At 44.5% G+C, this 20835-nt stretch overlaps 1 protein-coding gene across 14 annotated transcripts in view; it reads left to right on the forward strand.

Moving 5' to 3' along the window:
- The window catches only part of LOC310836256 (uncharacterized protein), a 39460-nt gene extending 26665 nt beyond the window's left edge, over nt 1-12795 (forward strand). For 9 of the 14 annotated variants that reach the window (XR_014559958.1, XR_014559959.1, XR_014559960.1 and 6 more), the window contains one exon: nt 3587-4933. Coding sequence is in view for 6 of the 14 variants with exons in the window: in XM_083721252.1 (XP_083577378.1) it covers nt 3587-3719 (133 nt within the window). In the remaining 8 variants the exon portion in view is untranslated. Of the gene's footprint in view, nt 1-1558; nt 1668-3586; nt 4934-12450 lie in introns of those variants that run through there. The other 5 variants (XR_014559957.1, XR_014559962.1, XM_083721253.1 and 2 more) reach the window with 2 other exon arrangements.
- Nucleotides 12796-20835: the final 8040 nt, after the last annotated feature.

Genomic DNA, 20835 nt, shown 5'->3' on the forward strand with positions numbered 1-20835 from the left:
ATGCAGTCGGCTCTAGGAGGCTTTGACTTTCTCCACTACACTAGCTTATTCTTATTCTTTTTTGTGAAGTTGTTGTTGTTGTTGTTGTTGTTATTATTATTATTATTATTATTATTATTATTATTATTGCTATTGTTATTATTATTATATTTTATAATGTCTATAAAATGGAGAGAACAATTATAACAACAGGCAAAGATGAAAAGATGAAAAACAAAACTATAAAATAGGCACGTATTTGCAAATGTGTTAAAAAAACCAAGTCCAAGGCTCACCAGCTTCAAGGTTTTAGATGGCTGTAGAGTACCTGGCTAGCTGCAAAGGCTATTTATACGAAATTGTGACTCCATAAAAGGGTTTTGAAGGAAGTTGGCACAGGGAGGTGTTTGAAAGCAAGAGAGGAATATTAAAGGGAACATAGGGAAATGCTCAGATGGAGGGCAGGGCGGCATATACATGAGAGACAAAATGGCAAACAGCTGTGCTGAGACTCTGTTTTTGGCTAGCGAAGGGGTTCATGCCCGTATCATGTGATTTCCCCCCTGCAAAAACTGGGCCACACCTCATTTTTCAGGAGGGGAATTTTCAGCTGAGAAGGGAGCAGCTCATTGGCCAGTGCAGAATGGCTTTTTCTGGCTGGCCTATCCGAAAGCAGGCTGTGTTCCTTCTCCAGGCATTCTGTGCAATTTGCCAGTGCTGGGAGCGCACACACGCACCAGTGTTGGTGTGCCCAGGAGTCATTCAGATATTTTGCATTGAGCCAGTGAGATATTTAGAGCCTACTTGCTGAGTGCAACCTGCAAACTATTAGTGTCACACCAGATTAAGGTCATATTCCATTTGTTGTTGTTTTAGAAATAGGTGGCCTCTCTCTCTCTCTGAAATAAATTACTGTTACGTAAGTTGAATGAATGCTTAGCACAGAAATTCTTTGGTGTACCCCTCAGCCCTTTACTTCAGAAGGCATCAGGAACTTGGAAATATGCCTTATACCAGATGCATCTAACCCAGTATTGGGTACTCCAGCTGTCAGTGGCTTCTCATGGTCTCAGGGAGAGACATGTCATGGAGAAGGGCCATAGCATAGTGGGGGAGCATCTTCTTTGCATGCAGAAGGTCCCAGGTTCAGTTCCCAGCATCTCTAGACTGGATGAGAAGGTCCCTTTGTCTAAAATCCTGGAGAGCTGCTGAGGGTCAGTGTACACTATGGTCCTAGTACCCAGTCCATCTGAATTAAGTGGGACGTAACTGTTATGTACTGAAGTTCTCACCCTGGGCCAGCAGGGGGATACTGTAGATAGTTTTCATGCAGGTCCACTTATGCAAATAAGGGATTGAAAGTGACATTCAGTGATTGGATAGTTTCAGAAAGTGGTTACTGTTGCATTGTAGTGGAGCTCTATATAAGCAGGCTGGCTGAACCTTTCAGTTCAGTTCTGTTCTGGCCTGTGAATAAACAAGAGCTGTTTGAAGAATCGCTGTGTCGTCTGATATGTTCACCCACAACTTAACAGTAACGGATTCACAGAAGCCGCTCCTGCTTCTGCTTGAAATCCAGCGGGTCCCACTTCTGCCTCCTCGCCTCTGCCATCTCTTCTGGGGTGGCCGGAGCAACCTCTGCCATGACCTCTTCCGCTGTCACCATGGCCTCTGCTACAACCACAGTAATAATTAATAATAATAATAATAATAATAATAATAATAATAATAATTTTTATTTATACCCCGCCCTCCCCAGCCAAGGCCGGGCTCAGAGCGGCTTACAAGCAATAATAAAAACAAATTGAATGATTACAACTTAAAAACAAAATTAAAATACAACATTAAAATATGGAAACATTAAAACATTAAAATGTAGCCTCATCGCAGGAGGAGAAGGAAAGGAAAAAAGAAAGAAAGGGAGGGAGGGAATCAAATTGGCTCCAAGCCAAAGGCTAGGCGGAACAACTCTGTCTTGCAGGCCCTGCGGAAAGAAATCAGATCCTGCAGGGCCCTGGTCTCATGAGGCAGAGCGTTCCACCAGGCCAGAGCCAGAGTTGAAAAGGCCCTGGCTCTGGTTGAAGCCAATCTAACTTCCTTAGGGCCCGGGACCACTAGGGTGTTGCTATTTATGGACCTTGAGGCTCTCTATGGGGCATACCGGGAGAGGCGGTCCCGTAGGTACGAGGGTCCTAGGCCGTGAAGGGCTTTAAAGGTCAAACGCAGCACCTTAAACCTGACCCTGTACTCCACTGGGAGCCAGTGCAGCTTGAAAAGCACTGGGTGAATATGCTCCCGTGGCAGAGACCCCGTGAGGAGCCTCGCTGCAGCATTCTGTACCCGCTGGAGTTTCTGGGTCAGCTTCGAGGGCAGCCCCACGTAGAGCGAATTACAGTAGTCAAGCCTGGAGATGACCGTCGCATGGATCACTGTGGCCAGGTTGGGGCGGGAAAGGTAAGGGACCAACTGCTTGATGCGGCGAAGGTGGAAAAATGTCGCCTTGGCTGTTGCTGTAACTTGCGCCTCCATGGAAATGGAGGTGTCAAGGATTACACCCAAACTCTTAACGGAAGGCAAGCTGCCCATCCACAAGCTGCCCCTGAACCGAGCCATCCACTCAGTGAGTCCCCGCGTGCTGCACTAAACCGACGCAGTGTGGCGCAGGGACTTGCTTCCGCGGCATCGAAAATCGCGTCTGTGCAGATGCTGAAAATTGCGGGCGATCCGGCCCACAGAGGGATCTCCGCTGGAGTGAACTGGCCCAGGTGAGGTATACCTTGCCCACCCCTGATGTAGACAATATTGTGCTAGATGGACCAATGGATCTGACGCAGCATAAATTGGCTTCCCAAGTCTGTCTTGTCATCTGCTAGCTGACGTGATCCTTGTAGTTGGAAACTGAACCGTAGGCTTTTTTGAAGGTAATGTGGCTGCTCCACCCTCAAGCTTTAGCAGGTTCATCCTTAACTTGAACTGAAACATCCACCATTTGTCTTTGAAACCTTCAGTTAATCTGGAATATAGTTGCAAGATTATTCATTGGGACTGGACAATTTGAACATATTGGGTTGTCTCCAACTAATTTCTACTAGTAGAATTTAGGTGGAGTAGAGCCATTAAAATTAATGGTGCCAAGTTAATCATGTCCATCAATTTCAATGGGTCTACTCTGAGTATGACTAACATTGGATACAACTCATTATGCCAATGCTTCATTGCCACCACCTACTTCCGGTCTGTTTCTAGGAGCAGTTCATAATACTGCTTTTCCACCTTTAAGCCTCCTTGTGGTTTGGGACAAGGCTACGTTAAGGTTTGCCTCTTCTCATACCTACTAAGCCAGAAAACCTTCTCTGGGTGCCTCCCCAAAGATAGCTGCAATAGGTGACTACCATGGAAAGAACCTATTGGGCTAGCAGACTAATTATAGAATGACTTCCCCAAAGATGTAGTGCTTTATTCCCCCCTCCCAGCAGCCTTTTTTTAAAAAATTAAAAAATAAATAAATCCTGTCTTAGTCTTTTAATTGGTGGCTCCCTGGTAATCTGTGTTTGTTCAGTTTTTAAAATTCTGTGCTGTTTTATGCCTCATTTTTAACGCCTTTCAGGATGTGTTTTATGAGAGGCACTCTTCACTCTTGCATCGGGAGAAGACAGCCGGAAACGTCAATTGGTTCAAAATGCAGCTACTACAGAAAGCTAGCAAGTTGGTTTGTTTCTGGGCTCAGTTTAAACTTCTAGTGAACCTTTAGAGTTCTAAATCAGAAATAACCCATGTGGTGACCTACAAATTTTGGACTGCAATGCCCAGCTCAACAGGCCAATAGTTGAGGATGATTGGCTTTGAAGTCCAAAAATATCTAGAGTGCAACCCATTGGCCACCTCTGGTCTGAATGGTCTAAGATCAGATAATTCAGAGGATAGTCCGGGCTCAAAAGGACTTACTCAGGCTTTCAGAGTCCCTTTTCTCTGCTCTGTCATTAGCAGAATTTAGGTTCATCAGTACCGGGGATAGGGTCTTATTAGCAGTGGCTCCACAGCTGTGGAATTCCCTCCCCTATCGGCTTAACATCAAGCCACATGGCATTTTGGTATGGGATTAAGCATGGTTTGATAATAAGAACCTGAGAAGAGCTTTGCTAGGTTATGTTATCCAGTTCAGCTCACAAGCAGGACCTGAGCACAACAGCGCTCTCCCCACTTGATATTCCTGGCAACTGGTTTTCAGAAGGGCACACTGGAGGAAACACAGGAATTATGATTAGTTAGTCATTGTTAAGTGTATCCTCCACGGATTTGTCGGCAAAGCTGTTTCTGGACTGATCTTACATTAGGTCCATGTACATTTTTGCTGCTGCATTTTTACCTTAAAATATTGTTCCTTTTATTTCTTTGTAAATTGCCTTGGAAGTGTTTCTGTTCTTAAAGGCAGGGCATAAACAAATAAACACAGCATTTGGGGATGGTGGTTTTGGATATTTATTTTCTTTGTGACTCTGTCACATGCGGAAAGCAGATACAAAGGCTGAAAGAAATGGGCGCTCTCCTTAGAAAACGCTTCCTGGAAAGCCAGCTGGCCTCTCCGCGGCCCTTATCTAGGATCTTGCCTTTCGTGAGCATAAAATATCTGGCCTAGGACTAGGAGATGATTAGGCCTTGGGTCCTGCTACTGCAGAGGAGGCAGGCAGGTGGTTCAGAGGGCTTATCTCTCTTTGTCATTTGAAGAATGGACTTAATTTGAAAACAAGGGAGAAAAAGACGGAGCTTCAGAGGTGCTGACAGTTTCCCCTTTGGGTCCCGAGAGCTTTGCTAAACCACCTGCAAAGACCCCTCCCCACAAAATGATCTTGATAGTGAAATGTTCCAAAACAGAGGTTATTTGTTCATTCAAACATGTATCAGTCCTTTGATTTTATTATCAACATCATCATTATTGTTATTGCAAGGTTGTATCTCTCCAATTTAACCTGCTGGTTAGAAAATTTGGTTATATATTTGCCCTGGGAAATGCAGAAAGCTGCTTAATGCTACTTGTGCATCCACTCAGCATGGGCCACTCTGATTGGCAGCTGCTCTTCAAGAGTTTCAAGTCAAGATACAGTGGTACCTCTAGTTGCGGATTTAATCTGTTTCGGGGTGCCGTTTGCACCCCGAAAAGTCCGTAACTAGAGCGCCTCTTCTGCGCATAGGCATGGCACGATTGAGCGCTTCTGCGCATCAGTAAAGTGCGCAGATCGCTTCTGCACATGCATGGGTGTGAACCCAGAAGTAAACACTTCCAGGTTTGCTGCGTTCATAAGCTGAAAGTCCGTAAGAAGAGAGAAACGCAACATGAGGTATGACTGTACCCTTTTCCTTAAACTAGATCCTGTTGTAATCTGGAGACGCCAGGGGTTGAATTTTGGACCTTCTGCAGGCAAGCCAGATGCTCTGTCACTGAGTTTGCATGAGCAACTGCAGTGTTCTCATTGTCTTTACTTAATTTATTGCATTAATACCCCACTTTCCTTCCATTAGGGAACCTAAGGTGGCCTACATGTCTTAGGCAGTTTCCCATCCAGGCACCAACAGCACTAAGACCTGCTTAACTTCATCAGTTTACCCCAGGACTAGGGATGGTGGAGAAAATAAATTCTATTCGCCTATAAAATTGTAGGGTTGGAAGGGACCCCAAGGGCAATCTAGTCGAACCTTGTGCAATGCAGGAATGAACTTACCCTTCACTTTCCAAAACAATACATGGACCAAAACACACCCATCCTTTGAAACTGGCAGCTCTGTGAATTTCACAGTGCAGTTATCCAGCTGTGTCATGGGTTGTATTCAATTTTAGTCCCAGTCAGAGTAGGCGCATTGAAATTGATGAGCATGATCAACTTAGGGCCATTCATTTCCTTGGATCTGCTTTGAGTAGAAGTTAGTTGTTGGCATCCCAAGCCATACAATAATGCACACACTAGGGTAAAGTGTGCATAAAAATGCATATACAGTGGTGCCTCAGGTTACAGACGCTTCAGGTTACAGACGCTTCAGGTCACAGACTCCGCTAACCCAGAAATAGTACCTTGGGTTAAGAAGTTTGCTTCAGGATGAGAACAGAAATTGGGCAGCGGCGGTGCAGCAGCAGTGGGAGGCCCCATTAGCTAAAGTGGTAACTCAGGTTAAGAACAGTTTCAGGTTAAGAATGGACCTCCAGAACGAATTAAGTTCTTAACCAAAGGTACCACTGTAATTTCAAAAATACCATACAAAAATGCATTGTTATCAGGGGAATTTGCTTTATAAAAATTGCTTTGTGTACTGGGCAGAATTGCATGTAGACATGTATATATGAGGGGAAATTTGCTGCTGAATTTTTGTAAGGACATAAAAAATTGGAAGCCCATCTGGAAACGTCTTGAACTGAACCTAAGAGCAAAAAAGTGAGAAATGGAGAAATGAAATCAACAGGTTCAACCATCCCCACGAAGGAGTCTCTCCGTTCCTCATCATCCCACTTTGCAGTCGTGCCTGCGAGTTCACATGGCCTCTCCAAAAGCATCACCCTATCAGTCTCCCAATTACAGATACCCCTTTCTTTTAAGTCTAACTTAAGAGTCGCAGTTTGAGTCACACCAAGAAGCAAATTGGCAACCTGTGTGACTCAGACAGTGGTTGGCAATCTCTGCCCCATGGGCCTAACTAGTTACTGGAATAACACTGGGGTGATATGTTCAGAATGTCTCCTTCTAGGTAACCGTCCGGTTGCTGCATTATGAAGCCAATCAAACTTCTCCTGAAATCTCTTTAATTTCAGTGGATTGGATTGTTATCCTTTCAAACTGGTCCTTCTCATCTCTGGACATTTGCATAAACAACATAAAACAACAACTCTGTTCTTGTATCGCATTTAGCAGGTTCTTTCTGATGATGATTCAAGTTCTGTTCTGATTCAAGACCAAGTAAAGTTTGAACTCCTGGCTAAGTTGTCCTTTCAAGGCACCAACCCAAGCCTATAGAATTAAAATGCTGGAGGATTTCTCTTTTTCATTGCCTTGAGTTTTAATCAATGGACAGGAGAGGAGGTGTGTACAATGTTGATTTTTATTTAATTTTTAAACTGCTGGAAAACAGCAGTGGAGGAAATGGTTTTGAAGGATGAGTCCCACAATATCTGCAGCCAAAAATGCTCAGTGCATTCTGTTTTCTTGCGGTGTGGCAATGCCAGGGACTGGCAGGGCTCCAAGGTCTATGTGGCAGAGGCTGATCTAGTCTATGAGGCTGATCCAGTCCTGCGAGGCAGGAGCCAGGGCTGAAGAGTCACTCTGAGCAGTTGAAGACAGGGCAGGAGGTGTCAGGGTCATCAGAAATGGAGGAAGAGTGAGCCAGGTCAGTAGAAGCCCTTCCACCCCTTTCCCTGCTATGCCCAAGGACCAGGATGGATTGAAAAGGCAGTCACAGCAGCAGCTTCTGTGTAGAAGTTGCTGTGCAGGAGAAATTGCTTGCATGTGCCCCTTCAGGTGAGGGCACTTAAGTCTGGGTGGAGGTGCAGTTGTACCGTTGCTCCAACTGTCCAGCTCGGAGGAGAAGCCTGGAGAGGGGATGCTAGGTACCGTATTCCTGCCGCGCTCCAGAGGCTTCAGGCGGCTATCCCTGAAGCCTGGAGAGCGAGAGGAGTCAGTATGCACCGACCCCTCTCGCTCTCCAGGCTTCAGCGAAAGCAACACGAAGCCTCTGGAGCACGGAGGGAGCGCTCCTTCTGTACTTCGGAGACTTTGCGTTGCTATCGCTGAAGCCAAGGAGCCTGCATCCGCTCCATAGGATGCACACACATTTCCCCTTAATTTTTGGAGGAGAAAAAGTGCGTCCTATAGAGCGAAAAATACAGTACTTACTCGCCAGAAGCGTGTGTGTGTGTGTGTCTTCTGTGTGCTTCTGTGTGCTTTAGGAGCCACTGTAAGCACACGCTTTGTCAATAGACTTAAAACTACTGTCCCTTTGTCCTCCTTGGGCTGGGTGTGCTTCCAAGGAAATGTTCCCATTCAGGTAGGCTCATTACACCATCTGGTTGTTGAGATGTGTCCCTTACAACTAATGGAAGAAAAAAGGACTTAGGTGAGAAGGATATGAAAGCAGCACTTAAGCCGACCCAGCAGGGAAACCTTTGAGAAAACTCTTTTCAGACGCTTTCTTGGCCTGCGTCACTGGCAGGAGCAGAACTGTTCTGTCAATTTCAGCCAGTTTGGAGTGCGGCCATTGTTTTATGTGGAATGACTTTGCAGGGAGGCAATGAGAATAAAAGCAAAATTCAGTGAGGCCAGTGGCTGGCGTATTCCTCAGGATGATGTGCTCCAAACACTTTAGTAAAAGAGGGCCTGCCCATGCTAGCGGTCTCTCCAGCACTATAGATTTGGCCAGAATCCCATATACTCTGCAGCTGGAGCCATGATGCTAAAGGGGCTCTGGGTTTTTGCTTCATAGGGCCTTTGTGTCCATGAGTGTGCACCATGGTGTGTCCATGAGTGTGCACCAACATGCGTGCGTACTACTAGAGCAGGGAGGGGGGATATGTCAGTTTTTGTTTTCTCTCATTTTTTTTTCAGTTTAACAGTTCTCCCACATTTCCATGCCTGCGTTTTTTTTAAAGTCCTCATGAACCCCCCCCAGCATTTTCATGTGAATTTCTTCTAGTATGCACTCTTTTGTATGCAATTGTGCCTCATACACACATCTTTCCAAAGCAATGCATTTCTGTGTGCTGTTTTCACAAATATATGCACACCTTACCCTGTGTGCATACCTTTTTGCATACATTACTTGGCTGGCGAAGCAGTTGCAAAATTTGGAGAAGTGCGAATTTCAAAGGGTGGCCTTCGTGTTGTTTCGGAAAGTGCAAATTTGGTAATATATTCTTTTCAAATGAGAACTGAATCAAATATCTCTCTGATCCCTACTGGAGAGGATGAACACCCATTGACAAAATAGCTTCATTTGATTTTACAAGAAAGAAAGAAAAAGGAAGGAAGGAAGGAAGGAAGAAACAATTTGACTACTCCATGTAAAGCAGTTCTTTGAATTATTCTCTCCCTCCCTATTAACTTCAGAAGGGTTCACAGAATGTCACTTGCAATGAGGGTGAGCCTGGGGGTAGTGGTCACGATGAGAATTGTGGTGGCTTTTTATATATACCAAGAAATGGGACAGATGCAATTTTCCATCAGCTTCCGAAATGACTGGTATCCAGGGGCAACTGCTTGAAATAGAGGCACTTTGGAGCTGGAATGAGTCCCATACTGCTCTGTAAGCCTTGGTACACATTTACTGCCCAGCAATGGGCATTTCTCCTGTCCCTCAGCATCTGTATGATTACGGCCAGGCTGATGCCACGATTTCACTTCTGTTAGATTCTCTTTATATAAAGAAAGTAGGAAAGAAATGTGAAGAATTAAGAGCATTGTGGAGTGGGTGCAAAATAAGAATCAGAAAGGTAAACACACCTGGAAGGATGACTGGGGCAGGAAGCTGAAAAACTGGAATCCATTCAGAAGACTGTGAAGGTTTTCTCTGGGTTTGAATGAGGATGCCATGTGGTGCCTTCACTACACACAATGCTGACAGTGTGGTGTAGAAGTGATGTCGGGGGTAGTCAATGCAGTTTCTTTCAGATGTTAGGGGCTGCCGGTAGCATAGTGGCACAGCCACAGCCGCGCCCCTCACAGCCATGCCCCTTTTAAGATAATAAAATAATATAATTATAAACAAACCAACCAACCAACCAACCAACCAACCAACCAACCAACCAACAGATGCATTGCAACAATCAGTCCAGACCTGGCCTCTCAGCTAGATCCACAATTTTATTTGTATGTACATGGGGGGAAAGTTTTGGAATGCTCCAATATCTTCCTTCGAAGTGACTCGAATCGTGTTTTCCATGAACAAAACTTGCACACCATTCTCCTGAAATGGAAACACCTTGTGTTTTTGTTGTTCCTAAAGTCTTGGCTTTTGAGTGTACAGTAGCAAAAAAAAGTTCCCCTTGTATGCTGGTTGAGTGGCTCTAAGATGCTGAAGAGAGTGACCCTGCTGCAGAAATAGTAATGTGTCTTCGATGCCCCCATGACTCTGGACCACTACACCCTGATCACTGGCCATGTTGGGAGATGATGGGTGTTGTGGTCCACATCTGAAGGGCACCATGTTGTCTGCCTCTAGATTGGAGTGTTAGGCTAGGATTGCAGAGACTCGGGTTTAAGTCATCTGTGAAGCTTATTGGGTGACACTATTTCTCAATCTTGTCAACCTCATTGGGTGGTCATGAGGATAAAATGGGAGGGAGGACATCAGGGAGAAGCAGAACCATGTACAGCACCCCAAGCACCTTGGAGGGAGGGATTTAAATGTAGTAAAAGGTAAAGGGACCTCTGACTGTTAGGTCCAGTTGTGGCCGACTTTGGGGTTGGGGTGCTCATCTCGCTTTACTGGCCGAGGGAGCCGGCGTACAGCTTCCGGGTCATGTGGCCAGCATGACTAAGCCACTTCTGGCAAACCAGAGCAGAGCACGGAAACGCCATTTACCTTCCCACCAGAGCGGTACCTATTTATCTACTTGCACTTTGATGTGCTTTTGAACTGCTAGGTGGGCAGGGACCGAGCAACGGGAGCTCACCCTGTCGTGGGGATTAGAACCGCCAACCTTCTGATCGGCAAGCCCTAGGCTCTGTGGTTTAACCCAAAGCGCCACCTGTGTCCCTTGAAATGTAGTACATAAACACAAATTCTGAAGCTGAATGTTTGAAGATTTGGGACAGATAAAAGAAAGTACTTTTTCACATAGCAAGCACATTGTTAAACAATGGAACTTGGTCCTACAGGAGGCAGTGGCGGCCACCAGCTTGGATGGCTTTGAAAGCGGGCTGGACACATTCATGGACAATAAGGCTGTCACCACTACTAGCCACAATTGCTATGCTCCATCTCCACAGTCAGAGGCAGTAACGCTTCTGAATACCAGTTGCTGGAAAACATAGGAGGACAGAGTGCTGTTGTGCTCAGGTTCTGCATGCTGGTTTCCCACAGGCATCTGGTTGGCCCCTGTGGGGACAACTACTGGATTCGTCGGCCATTGGCCTGAACCAGCGAGGTTCTTCTTATGCTCTTATGTTCTTAAATAGCCATGATGTGATACATTAATTTCATGATCATTAGCTATTCCTGGCACAAGTCCCTAGTGTATCATGCTCCTATTTTGCTTAGTGCAGAATTTGGGGATCTCTTACATTATTTTCTGTTCTTGTTAATTGGACCCATACAGGTGCATTCTAGCATTCTTTCTATACCTCCAAATAATAAACATTACCGAACCTTAGTGAAAAGCCTAAAAGGAAGTGGAAATTGTTGCAGTTTGCATGTTTGTCTGACATCAGCAATAGAAATCATTCAAGCAAATATGGCTGGTATTCGTTCACATTGTTGCTGGGTTGTTTTTTAAGTCCACAAACAATACATAATCAATGGCTTCTTTTGTACATGGATTTGACATTTCCTTTACGTTGGAATGACTGTGTTATGTAAATAGTTATGTAACTTACATAAGGCACCTAACGAGACCAATAATGTAGAAATTGGCAGAAACTGAACTGCAGCAGAACAGAAGCAGGGCTAATTCTGATTAATACAAGTCAGGATAAAAATGGTTGCCTTCTTACATCCCTACTGAACCTATTTGAGCATATCCATTGTGAGATTAAATAACTCAGCGATTCTATGCTGTTTTCATTTTAAATGAGCCTAGTCCACAGCACTGGTGGAGGAAGAGGAGTGTGGTGGGAGCGCACTGCCTCCAGCAGTGTGATCCCGTTGGGGTGCCATTGCGACTGCTTCCCCTGTCCGTGCTGGGTGCAATGGCCACTCAGATGGTGCACCATGCCCTCAGGATGCGCGCCAGCCCCTCCCCCACCTGCTCTCCGCCCCCCGGTGCTGGAGCATGAAGCTCTGCCACTGGTCCACAGGCAGGAGGCATAGTTGGGCACCAGAGCCAAAGCTATCTGGGAGCACTTTCCTCTTATGCTTGCCCTGGACCTCCATACCTGCTTTAGCTTATCTTTCTTTTTTGTGAGCCATTTACTTACAGGTGTACAAGTGTTATCTCATTGGGGATTCATTCCAAAATAGCTCCCCCCCTTCCTGAATTGTTACAATTCAGGATTATCTCTCCTCACTCTACAACAGTAGTGGAGAACTTCAGGCCCGAGTGTCAAATACAGGCTTCCAACCACCTCAATTTGACCCTCAGGACCTGCCCTACATCACAGCCCTCACTGGCCCTCCTTTGCAGCTTCCTTTAGTGTTTTTGCCTGTCTGGAATGTGTCCCTGAACTCCGATCATGCCTCTTGCTTGGAGGACAAAGGGGTGTGTGATCATATGTAGGAACCAGACAACTGCACAAAGATGAAATTTGCATTCATTGCTCTGCCCACTTTTGCATCCAGGACTGCCCAGGACTGCCATGTGGGTCCCAGAAGGCTGTCCAGAATGGAATGTGGTCCTTGATCTCAAAAGCTTCCCTGCATCCTTGGTCTACATCTTCATTTTGTCTCCTGTGTACAGGGACTCAGCTACATTCATGAAGATAAAGCGCTTTATACTGTGACACCAGATGGCGCTGTTGAGTCCCGTTTTTCGTCAACGGGATTTCTCTGTATGAAGTTTACAACACATTTAACTGAATTGCTTTTTTGATGTGTCTAGATCCAGCCCAGGTCTATTTTCCACCCCTTTCTCAAGCAATGTATTTCTCAAATTGAGTTCATACCACAATATATTTGCTGGATGTATTATTATTCTCATGCTCAGTAACTGAATCAGACACTTAGCCAGAGACCCCTCTGAGGCCTAAAAAGGCAGGCTTGCTCCATTTGTTCCAAACTTGGATGGAAGAGAGGATGGAAGCTATGAGCCTTGTCTTGCCACCCTTTGCCCTGTGACTCTACCTAGACTCTGCCTTGACAAACCAGGCTTTTGTGCAGTTGTGCCCATCTCATCCTGCACCTTTGCTCTTTCTGTAAGAAGCAGAGGATGGTGCAAAGCAAGCTGAGTGTGGCTGTTAACTCATACATCAAAGGATCCCTAAAAGCTTCCCACTCCAAGAAGAAAACACAGAAGAAGCTGGGGGTTGGGGTGGGTCAGGGAGATGAGTAGGGCAGGGTGGCTGGCCGGAAAATAAAAACCGCAGAGAAAAAGAGCAGGATGATACTCAAGGACGAGCCAACACAATTAAGATAAATAGCCGGAAAAGGGAAAAGGCTGGTGGGATCTGTGCTGCTGCCGCCGCCGCCGCCTCTGCTCGATGCATGTTAACACCTCATAACAGCCACCCACTGACAAAAAGGGGAACAAACTTTAAAGAAGATATCAAAGGAGGGCATTAAAGAGAGAGAGAGAGAGAGATTCTCCCAATAGGAAACAGACGCCGCATCCTGCTTACATCCCGGGTGGGGCACGGTGGAGCTTCTTGAACCCAGATGACAAAAGGCTAAAGCAGGATGCCGGTTGACTCGAGGCGCTTCTGCTTGCAATGTTTGACCGTGAGATGTGTAAACATCCCAAATCCCCAGGGACAAAGCAGGTCAAGAATGTGGTACCCATGGGCAGGGGGGAGCGGGGAGTCCATGAGCTCCAGATGCTTGAATGCACAGCTTATAGCTAGGCCTGCACTTCTCAGGCTCATGCAGCTTCGTTGCTATGTCTGTGCAGCTCTCAAACTGTGGGTGGAAGCACCTCCTGGTGTGTGTGTGTGTGTCTGTGTGTCTGTGTAAGGCTAGCAATAGGTTCCAGGGAGGAACAGGATCCGGAGCAGGCCTGGCCCTACCATATGGCAGATTGAGGCCAGTGCTTCAGGTGACAGATGCTGGAGGGCAGCATTCCTCTCTCTTCGTAGACAAAAATGTGTGTGGTACATGGGCTACCCCATACCACATCAACTAGCCTGCTGTCCTCATGTGCTCTGGAAGACATCCTGTCACCAGTGAGATTCAATGGCTGGTCTAGTTGGCTTCTGCATGAAGAATGGGAGGGCACCACTTGTTGTTTATCTCACTGAGTCAAGGCTCGGAGGATCTGCCTGACACACAGGAAGTCCCAGGTTCAGTTTCCAGCATCTCCAGGTAGGCCTGGGAGAGATCTCTGTCTGAAAGCCTGGAGAGCCATTGGCCATTTCTGGTTAGTGTAGGCAGCACCAGTTGCATAGAGTACACTGAACTGGATGGACTAATGGTCCGACTCAGTATAAGGCAGCTTCCTATGTTCCTAGGAGGAATCCACATTAAACCGAATTATACATGGAATTTGGTGGTTTCAACTCAATCATCCAGCACCTGTTTAATGCCACTTATACATTGTATTTTTTTACTATTATATAAAAACACTGACTAATCATATTGAATAAAATAAGTGTATTATATGGGAGAATGTATAAAAGAGTCAACTTGGAACCTGGGGTTGATATAGTGACTCCTATCAGATTATTTACATAGCAAAAATTTATTCTCAGCCTCGTAAAAGAAGGGTATAGCTACATGATCCGATAGAAACATTTTATTATGCAACCAAGTTCACACACACACACACACACACACACACACACTAGATTGACAGTACAATCCCTTTAAATATTGAAGGCAAATCTAAGTGCACCAAATCTCTTGGGCTAAACTTATACTTAATATTGTACAGATAGAAACTGAAGTCTGTTTAACTGAGGGATTCCAGAACTTGAACCAGGAATCTTACTGATCATGAGCTAGAATGTCAGCATGAGAGCTACTTGGAGATGTGTCTGTTCATGGCCACCCACTTTTTTGTTGAGATTTCTGATACCAGGGCAACTCAAGGAAATGTGCTTATTAGGGGAACATATGTATAAAATGCATGTCTTAGTGAAAATAACGTGTAAAATGCATTATATTGGAGAAATTGCTTCAAAAGCTGTGTATATCAGGGACAATTGCATACAAAGATACTTTAGGAGAAATTTCTGCGCTAAATTGCTGGTAGATTTTGTTGCAGAATTGTGCATATTAGACAGTATCACATTCAACAATGTGCATCTTAAGAGAAAATTTGCACTATAGCACTACTGAAATTTGCAAAACGATGCAGAAATATAGAATAATTTAGCTTAACACCAGAAAAAAAGAAACAGAGGAAAACTGAAATGGTCCTGTTAAGCAATGTAAAAACTGGATTTAATGGTCTTATTCCCTCCCTCTTCTTTAGCTGGCATAATGTGTATGACTTTGCAAACTTCAAAATAGAGGAAGCCATTGTTTTCAATGTGGCTTCCTGTATTCTTACAGAGGTAGCTTTAAGTGGAGGTTTAGACCATATTTCTTCCCATATTTCTTCATCTATTCAGAGGCTCAAATCACTCACCCACACTGATCATAGTCCCTGAGAAGAGCCTGATACTTTACTAAGTAAAATTTTGTATATATTGGAAGCCATACCCCTATTACTTAAGGTTGCAATAACACACAGTAGTTCAAAGGGTGTCGGGGGGGGGGGCTCCTCCTGCTCACTTTGCTGAATAAGGAACTAGATATCTGCCCTAAAGTACCGATAGGATGGAGCTGTCACTATGGGGCAAGTGGGAATCAGAAGAAACACCAACCTAAGCCTTTTTCTGAGCATCTTCCTCTTTGTCTCAGGGCAACGCTAGGGTCACATTCACACCATACATCAGAAAAACTGATTTTCTAGATCCATTTCAGACAAGGGTTAGGCCTGGTTTTGCATGTAGAAGGTCCCATTTTCAATCTCTGGCATTTCTGGGTAAGGCTTTTAGAGAGCCTTTATCTGAAATTCTGGGGAGCTACTACCAGTTATGGTAGACCAGTGGGTGACTTTATTATTATTATCAAAGTAGGTGGCTGTAATATTTATTTATTTCATTTATATACCGCTCTTTATCAAAAGATCCTAGGGCAGTGCACAACATTAAGAACGTATTTTACAAAGCATAATAATAAAACCATGATATAAAGCAGTGGTTCCCAATTAGCTAATTACTGAGGATCCCCTATTTTTCAAAAGCCAAGCCATGGACCCCCTACTTTTGAAAATTTCGATAACTCTATGGTTGTTATCTGTGCAAAGCAATTTTTTGAAGAAAATGTTGGGTAGCCCCTAATAAGCAAAGGGTTTTAGGTATACTAAAACAAAACAAAACACCAGACCATAAAATTTGTGATATTATCACAAATTGCCTATCCCCAGACAGTAGGAAAAACTTGTCTCCATTGCTCCACTACAACGAAAGAAAGAAAGAAAGAAAGAAAGAAAGAAAAGTAATTGTGTACCTAACTTGCAATTGCTCTATATGCAGAAGGCTTTTTATATGAGAGAATATTCAAACATGCTATTCCTTACTTCTAATCTGAGATGGTACATCTTAGCAAAACTTTGGAGCATATGGTTCTGCTAACTGAGGGGTCTTGCACCTTCAAGACGTAGGTGAAGGCTTGGTCAGGGCTTGATAAAGTACTGGTGAAGACTGAGTAGAAAACAGCTGGAATTTTGTAATGTTGGTAATAGTACTACTACTACTACTACTACTACTACTACTACTAATTTATTATTTAGTCCTCCTATGCCCAAGTTTCATCCCTGGCTTAAAAAGATTAATTACTTATATACATATATTTATATACTTTATATGCAAGACGAGTGCCTCGTAAGACGAAAAACGCGCAAGACGAAAGGGTTTTTCGTTTTTTTAGTTGCTTCGCAAGACGATTTTCCCTATGGGCTTGCTTCGCAAGACGAAAACGTCTTGCAAGTTTGTTTCCTTTTTCTTAAAACCATTAATACCCAGGGAATCCGCGCTTCGCAAGACGAAAAAATCGCAAGGCGAAAAAATCGCAAGACGAAAAAATCGCAAGACGAAACAACTCGCAAAACGAATTAATTTCGTCTTGCGAGGCACCACTGTACAGTACTGATTTGGAATGAGGTTTTTATTCTTGCTGATTACCCAACAGGAACAACCAATGTTTTAATTTATTAGGATTCTGCCGCACATCTTTTTCTCCCACCCAGAAATGTAGCCACATAGCTTCTCACAATTAAATAGGCCTGGGTGATGCATTGACACATCGCCCAGGACTGGCATGAGGGGCAGACTGTGATGGCCGCTTCACTCGGCGATATATCGCAAGTGAAACCACCACCTGGTTTGCCTGGCACCTAAAGACATGTAATAGTGGTGCCAAGCACCCTCTCTGGGGAGAATATTCCACTGATGGGGAGCTGCCACCACTGAAAAGGCTCGTTCTTGTTTTGCCACACTCTGAACCTCTTGGGATAGGGAGACATAGAAAGGCTTCAGATGGCAAATACAGGAGTCCAGGTCGGTTTGTATGGAGAAAGGCAGTCCTTCAGGTTCTGAGTCGTGCAAGGTTTTAAAAGAAGATTCAATGAATTTACTATGTCAACGGCTCCTAACCCTGGTGGCTTGTGCTAGCTCCACTGTCTGAAAGCCAGTTGCTGGAAACTACAAGAGGCATCTGCCTGGACACTGGAGACAGGGTGCTGGCCAGGATCTTCAGACTTGGGTCCCCAGATATTGTCAGGCTGCAACTCCCATTGCCCCAAGGCAGTTTAGCTAATGGGGTGATAGGGAGTTGTAATTCAAGTATATTTAGGGACCCAAGGTCAAATAACAATGGTGGAGACTAATTGTGAGCGAGGTGGACCAGTGGCGACTGTGTAAAACACATTCCCTGCTTACCTACATGTTACTCTTCCATGGGGAAATCTGACAAGAGCGCTCCATTGCATAGCATGGTTATTGATTATCATCATCATTGATTTATTAATTACCATTTAAACCACTGTCTCAAGGCGATTTACATATAATAAATATAATAACCACAATAAAGAACTGTAATTTTAAAAAAGAGTTAAAAACAACAAATACATTTAAAACAAGACTAGAAGCTGAACAAAATAGGCACTCATGGTAAAGGCCCATTTTAGCCAACTGGGTGGGAAAGCCTTTCAGAACAAAAATATATTTATTTTATTCCTGGATAGTGCAGGTTGTGAGTTCCTGTAGTATCTTAACAAGAATGCTATCCCACAGAGCAGGGGCAGCCACAGAGAAAACCCTGCTCTGAATTTCTGTAGTGAGAGATTCTTGAGATTTTTGGAACTTGCAGGAGAAACTCTCCATCAGAGCGCAGTGATCTACTGGGTGTATAAAAGATAAGTAGCCTGCACTGATGGTTAGGCCACCAAGATCTATAGCATTGGGGTAGGGTGTCTAGGGAGCATCAGCCTCTGAGTATGCAGGATCTGGATTGGACAGGCCTTGAATCTAAATACTATAAATGTACTAGATTGTGCTGGTGAAGAGGGCAGACCCTTCTTTCAGTCTCAGCAATGTGACCCTGAACTGGATATTGGTCTGGCTCTTGCCTGCCAAATTCACAAGCCAAGAACGCCAAAGATGACCCAAGTAGAAAAATACACCGGGGGGGGGGGGAGCTGCTTCTCCACAACCCCTTTATGATACAGCTATAGACTTATTTTTATTGTTCCTTATAAAATATACATAGCTTTTTATTGAATTGCCTGCTGTCGAAATCTGCAAGAATTTTATTGCTTTTTACTGTCCTGGAGAGGAATGAAAACAGCACTTTCCATGTAATTCTGTAAGAAACCAAGACAGTAAATCTAATTTTGCCCAATGTAGGATCGATGATGAAAAATCATACAATGAACGGGAAATTAGTGATATCAGTGACAAGGGGGTTGGGAATATGTTACACGGACACTGAGCTTCTTTACGTTTGGGATTTTTACATTGGGGTGATTTCAGATTTGGAGGGGGTTGTCCTTCAGTTTCAGAAAAAAACCACATATAGAAAATGTACAGAATTCATACAGAAAATGAAAGGACTGTAGCTCAGGGATAGGAATACATTTCTTACATACAGAAGGTCCTTGGCATCTCCAGGTAAATGGATGCTATGGAGCAGGGTTTGGAAGGAGCTCCTAAACAAACTGCACTCTGAACAAACTAAACTCTTTGGGGAGTCACAGCTATTTAAAGTAGTATCATACCACTTTAAATGTATAGTGGAGATGGAGCCTAAGTTCGGCCCACTCAGATGGATCTGCTTGAAGTAAAACTTGATTGGGTTGAAATCAACAAGCATGAGTAACTTGTCAATTGATTTAATTGGGTCTCCTCTGAGTAGTAATAGCACTGGGCAAAATCCATCGATAAGAAAAGATGACAGTTACGCAAAGAAGAAGTTAACCCAGTGGCCTGTAATGTAATGGGAAATTTCTTATAATTTTTTGGTTGGACAGCATTCATCATTTTATTTAAAGGGTGAGCTGAAGCAACTGCCTGCACTTTTCTCCCCTTATCTGATCAAAGAGCCAACAGTGGCAGCAGCCCCCGCCCCAGATTCGGATCCTAATTGCGTTTGCATGTTTCCTATTACAGCCGTTTTGCTTCTCAAGGCTTCTGCCGGACAGCTCTAAAGCCATGTATCTCTTGGCCAGATAAGCTCTTTATGAAAGGTACTTTTCAGTCTCCCCAACATCATCATCACACACACATATATAGACATGCACTGCTTTGCAAAGTTCAAACCTTAATGGGCTTTTTATGAAATGTAATTCAGAGATGAGTCAAGGTTTCCAGCATTACACGTTGCAGCCATTTTCCAGGTCATGGTCAGGTCTCTGCGAGGCCTACGGGTCTCTTTTGTTGGCAGGGATGCAACCATCTTTCCTTTGCTTCTGTTCCAGCCTGGTTGATGTGTCCAAGGAAGAAGTCAATGTCTGTACATAAGGCAGATGGGGGGGAGGCAAAAATCTCTTCCTGACCTGCATCTCTCTTCCATCCTCTGCTCATCCTTCTCCCAGACTTCTTTCACACAGACACAGGTTACGACGTCTTCCTAGCTTTCAGCTCTCCTCCCTTTCTCGCAATTTCCATTTGGCCTTTTTGAAACTGAATCTTTGCCCCACACCTCACTGAGTTTCTAAATGGAACATTGAAACAATAGGTTGCATCTAGTACAGTGGAGTCTACTCCATTGGAGCAAATCGGGCAGGGCCCCACCAAGTTCTGTCTGCCCCCCAGGCAGTCCTCATCCCCCTGCCTTTTCATACAAGCCCTGTAGGAAGGTGGAATTGCCTGTACTAGTTCCTTCCTCCTGCCCCCCCTTCCAATGACCCTTGCACTGGCTGCCATTTCCCCTTATGATACCATACATAGAAACATTATATCCAAAACTAGGATATTGGGAGCCACTGGGGACTCAGCTACTTTAATAAAAACAACCCCCACAATGCTTTGAAAGCGTTGTAAAATGCAACACCAGATGGCGCCAGAGAGCAAATTAATTTTCTATGTGATTTTTACATAGCGTTTTCCTTCTTCTTTAGTTATAACAATTTAATTTCTAACTTATTTATAGAGGTCCCCCCCCATGTGTAGATCCACCCTGGGACCAGCAGGTAAAGACAGCAGATGAGTGTCTCCAGAAAAAACTTCTTTTATTAATTGCCTAATTGTCTCATGGCAATATACAGTGGTACCTCTGGATGCGAATGGGATCTGTTCCGGAGCCCTGTTTGCATCCTGAAGCGAACGCAAGCCGCGCCTGCACATCTGTGTGTGCGCGAGTCGCGAGTCGCCGCTTCCACGCATGCGCGTAACATCATTTTGAGTGTCTGCGTGTGCGTGAGCAGCGAAACCTGGAAGTAATGCGCTCCATTACTTCCGGGTCGCGTGGAGCGCAACCCGAAAATATTCACCCTGAAGCACATTTAACCCAAGGTATGACTGTACAATA

The sequence above is a fragment of the Podarcis gaigeae genome (assembly GCF_964106915.1).
Source record: "Podarcis gaigeae genome assembly, chromosome: Z".
In the NCBI taxonomy this organism is placed as follows: domain Eukaryota; kingdom Metazoa; phylum Chordata; class Lepidosauria; order Squamata; family Lacertidae; genus Podarcis; species Podarcis gaigeae.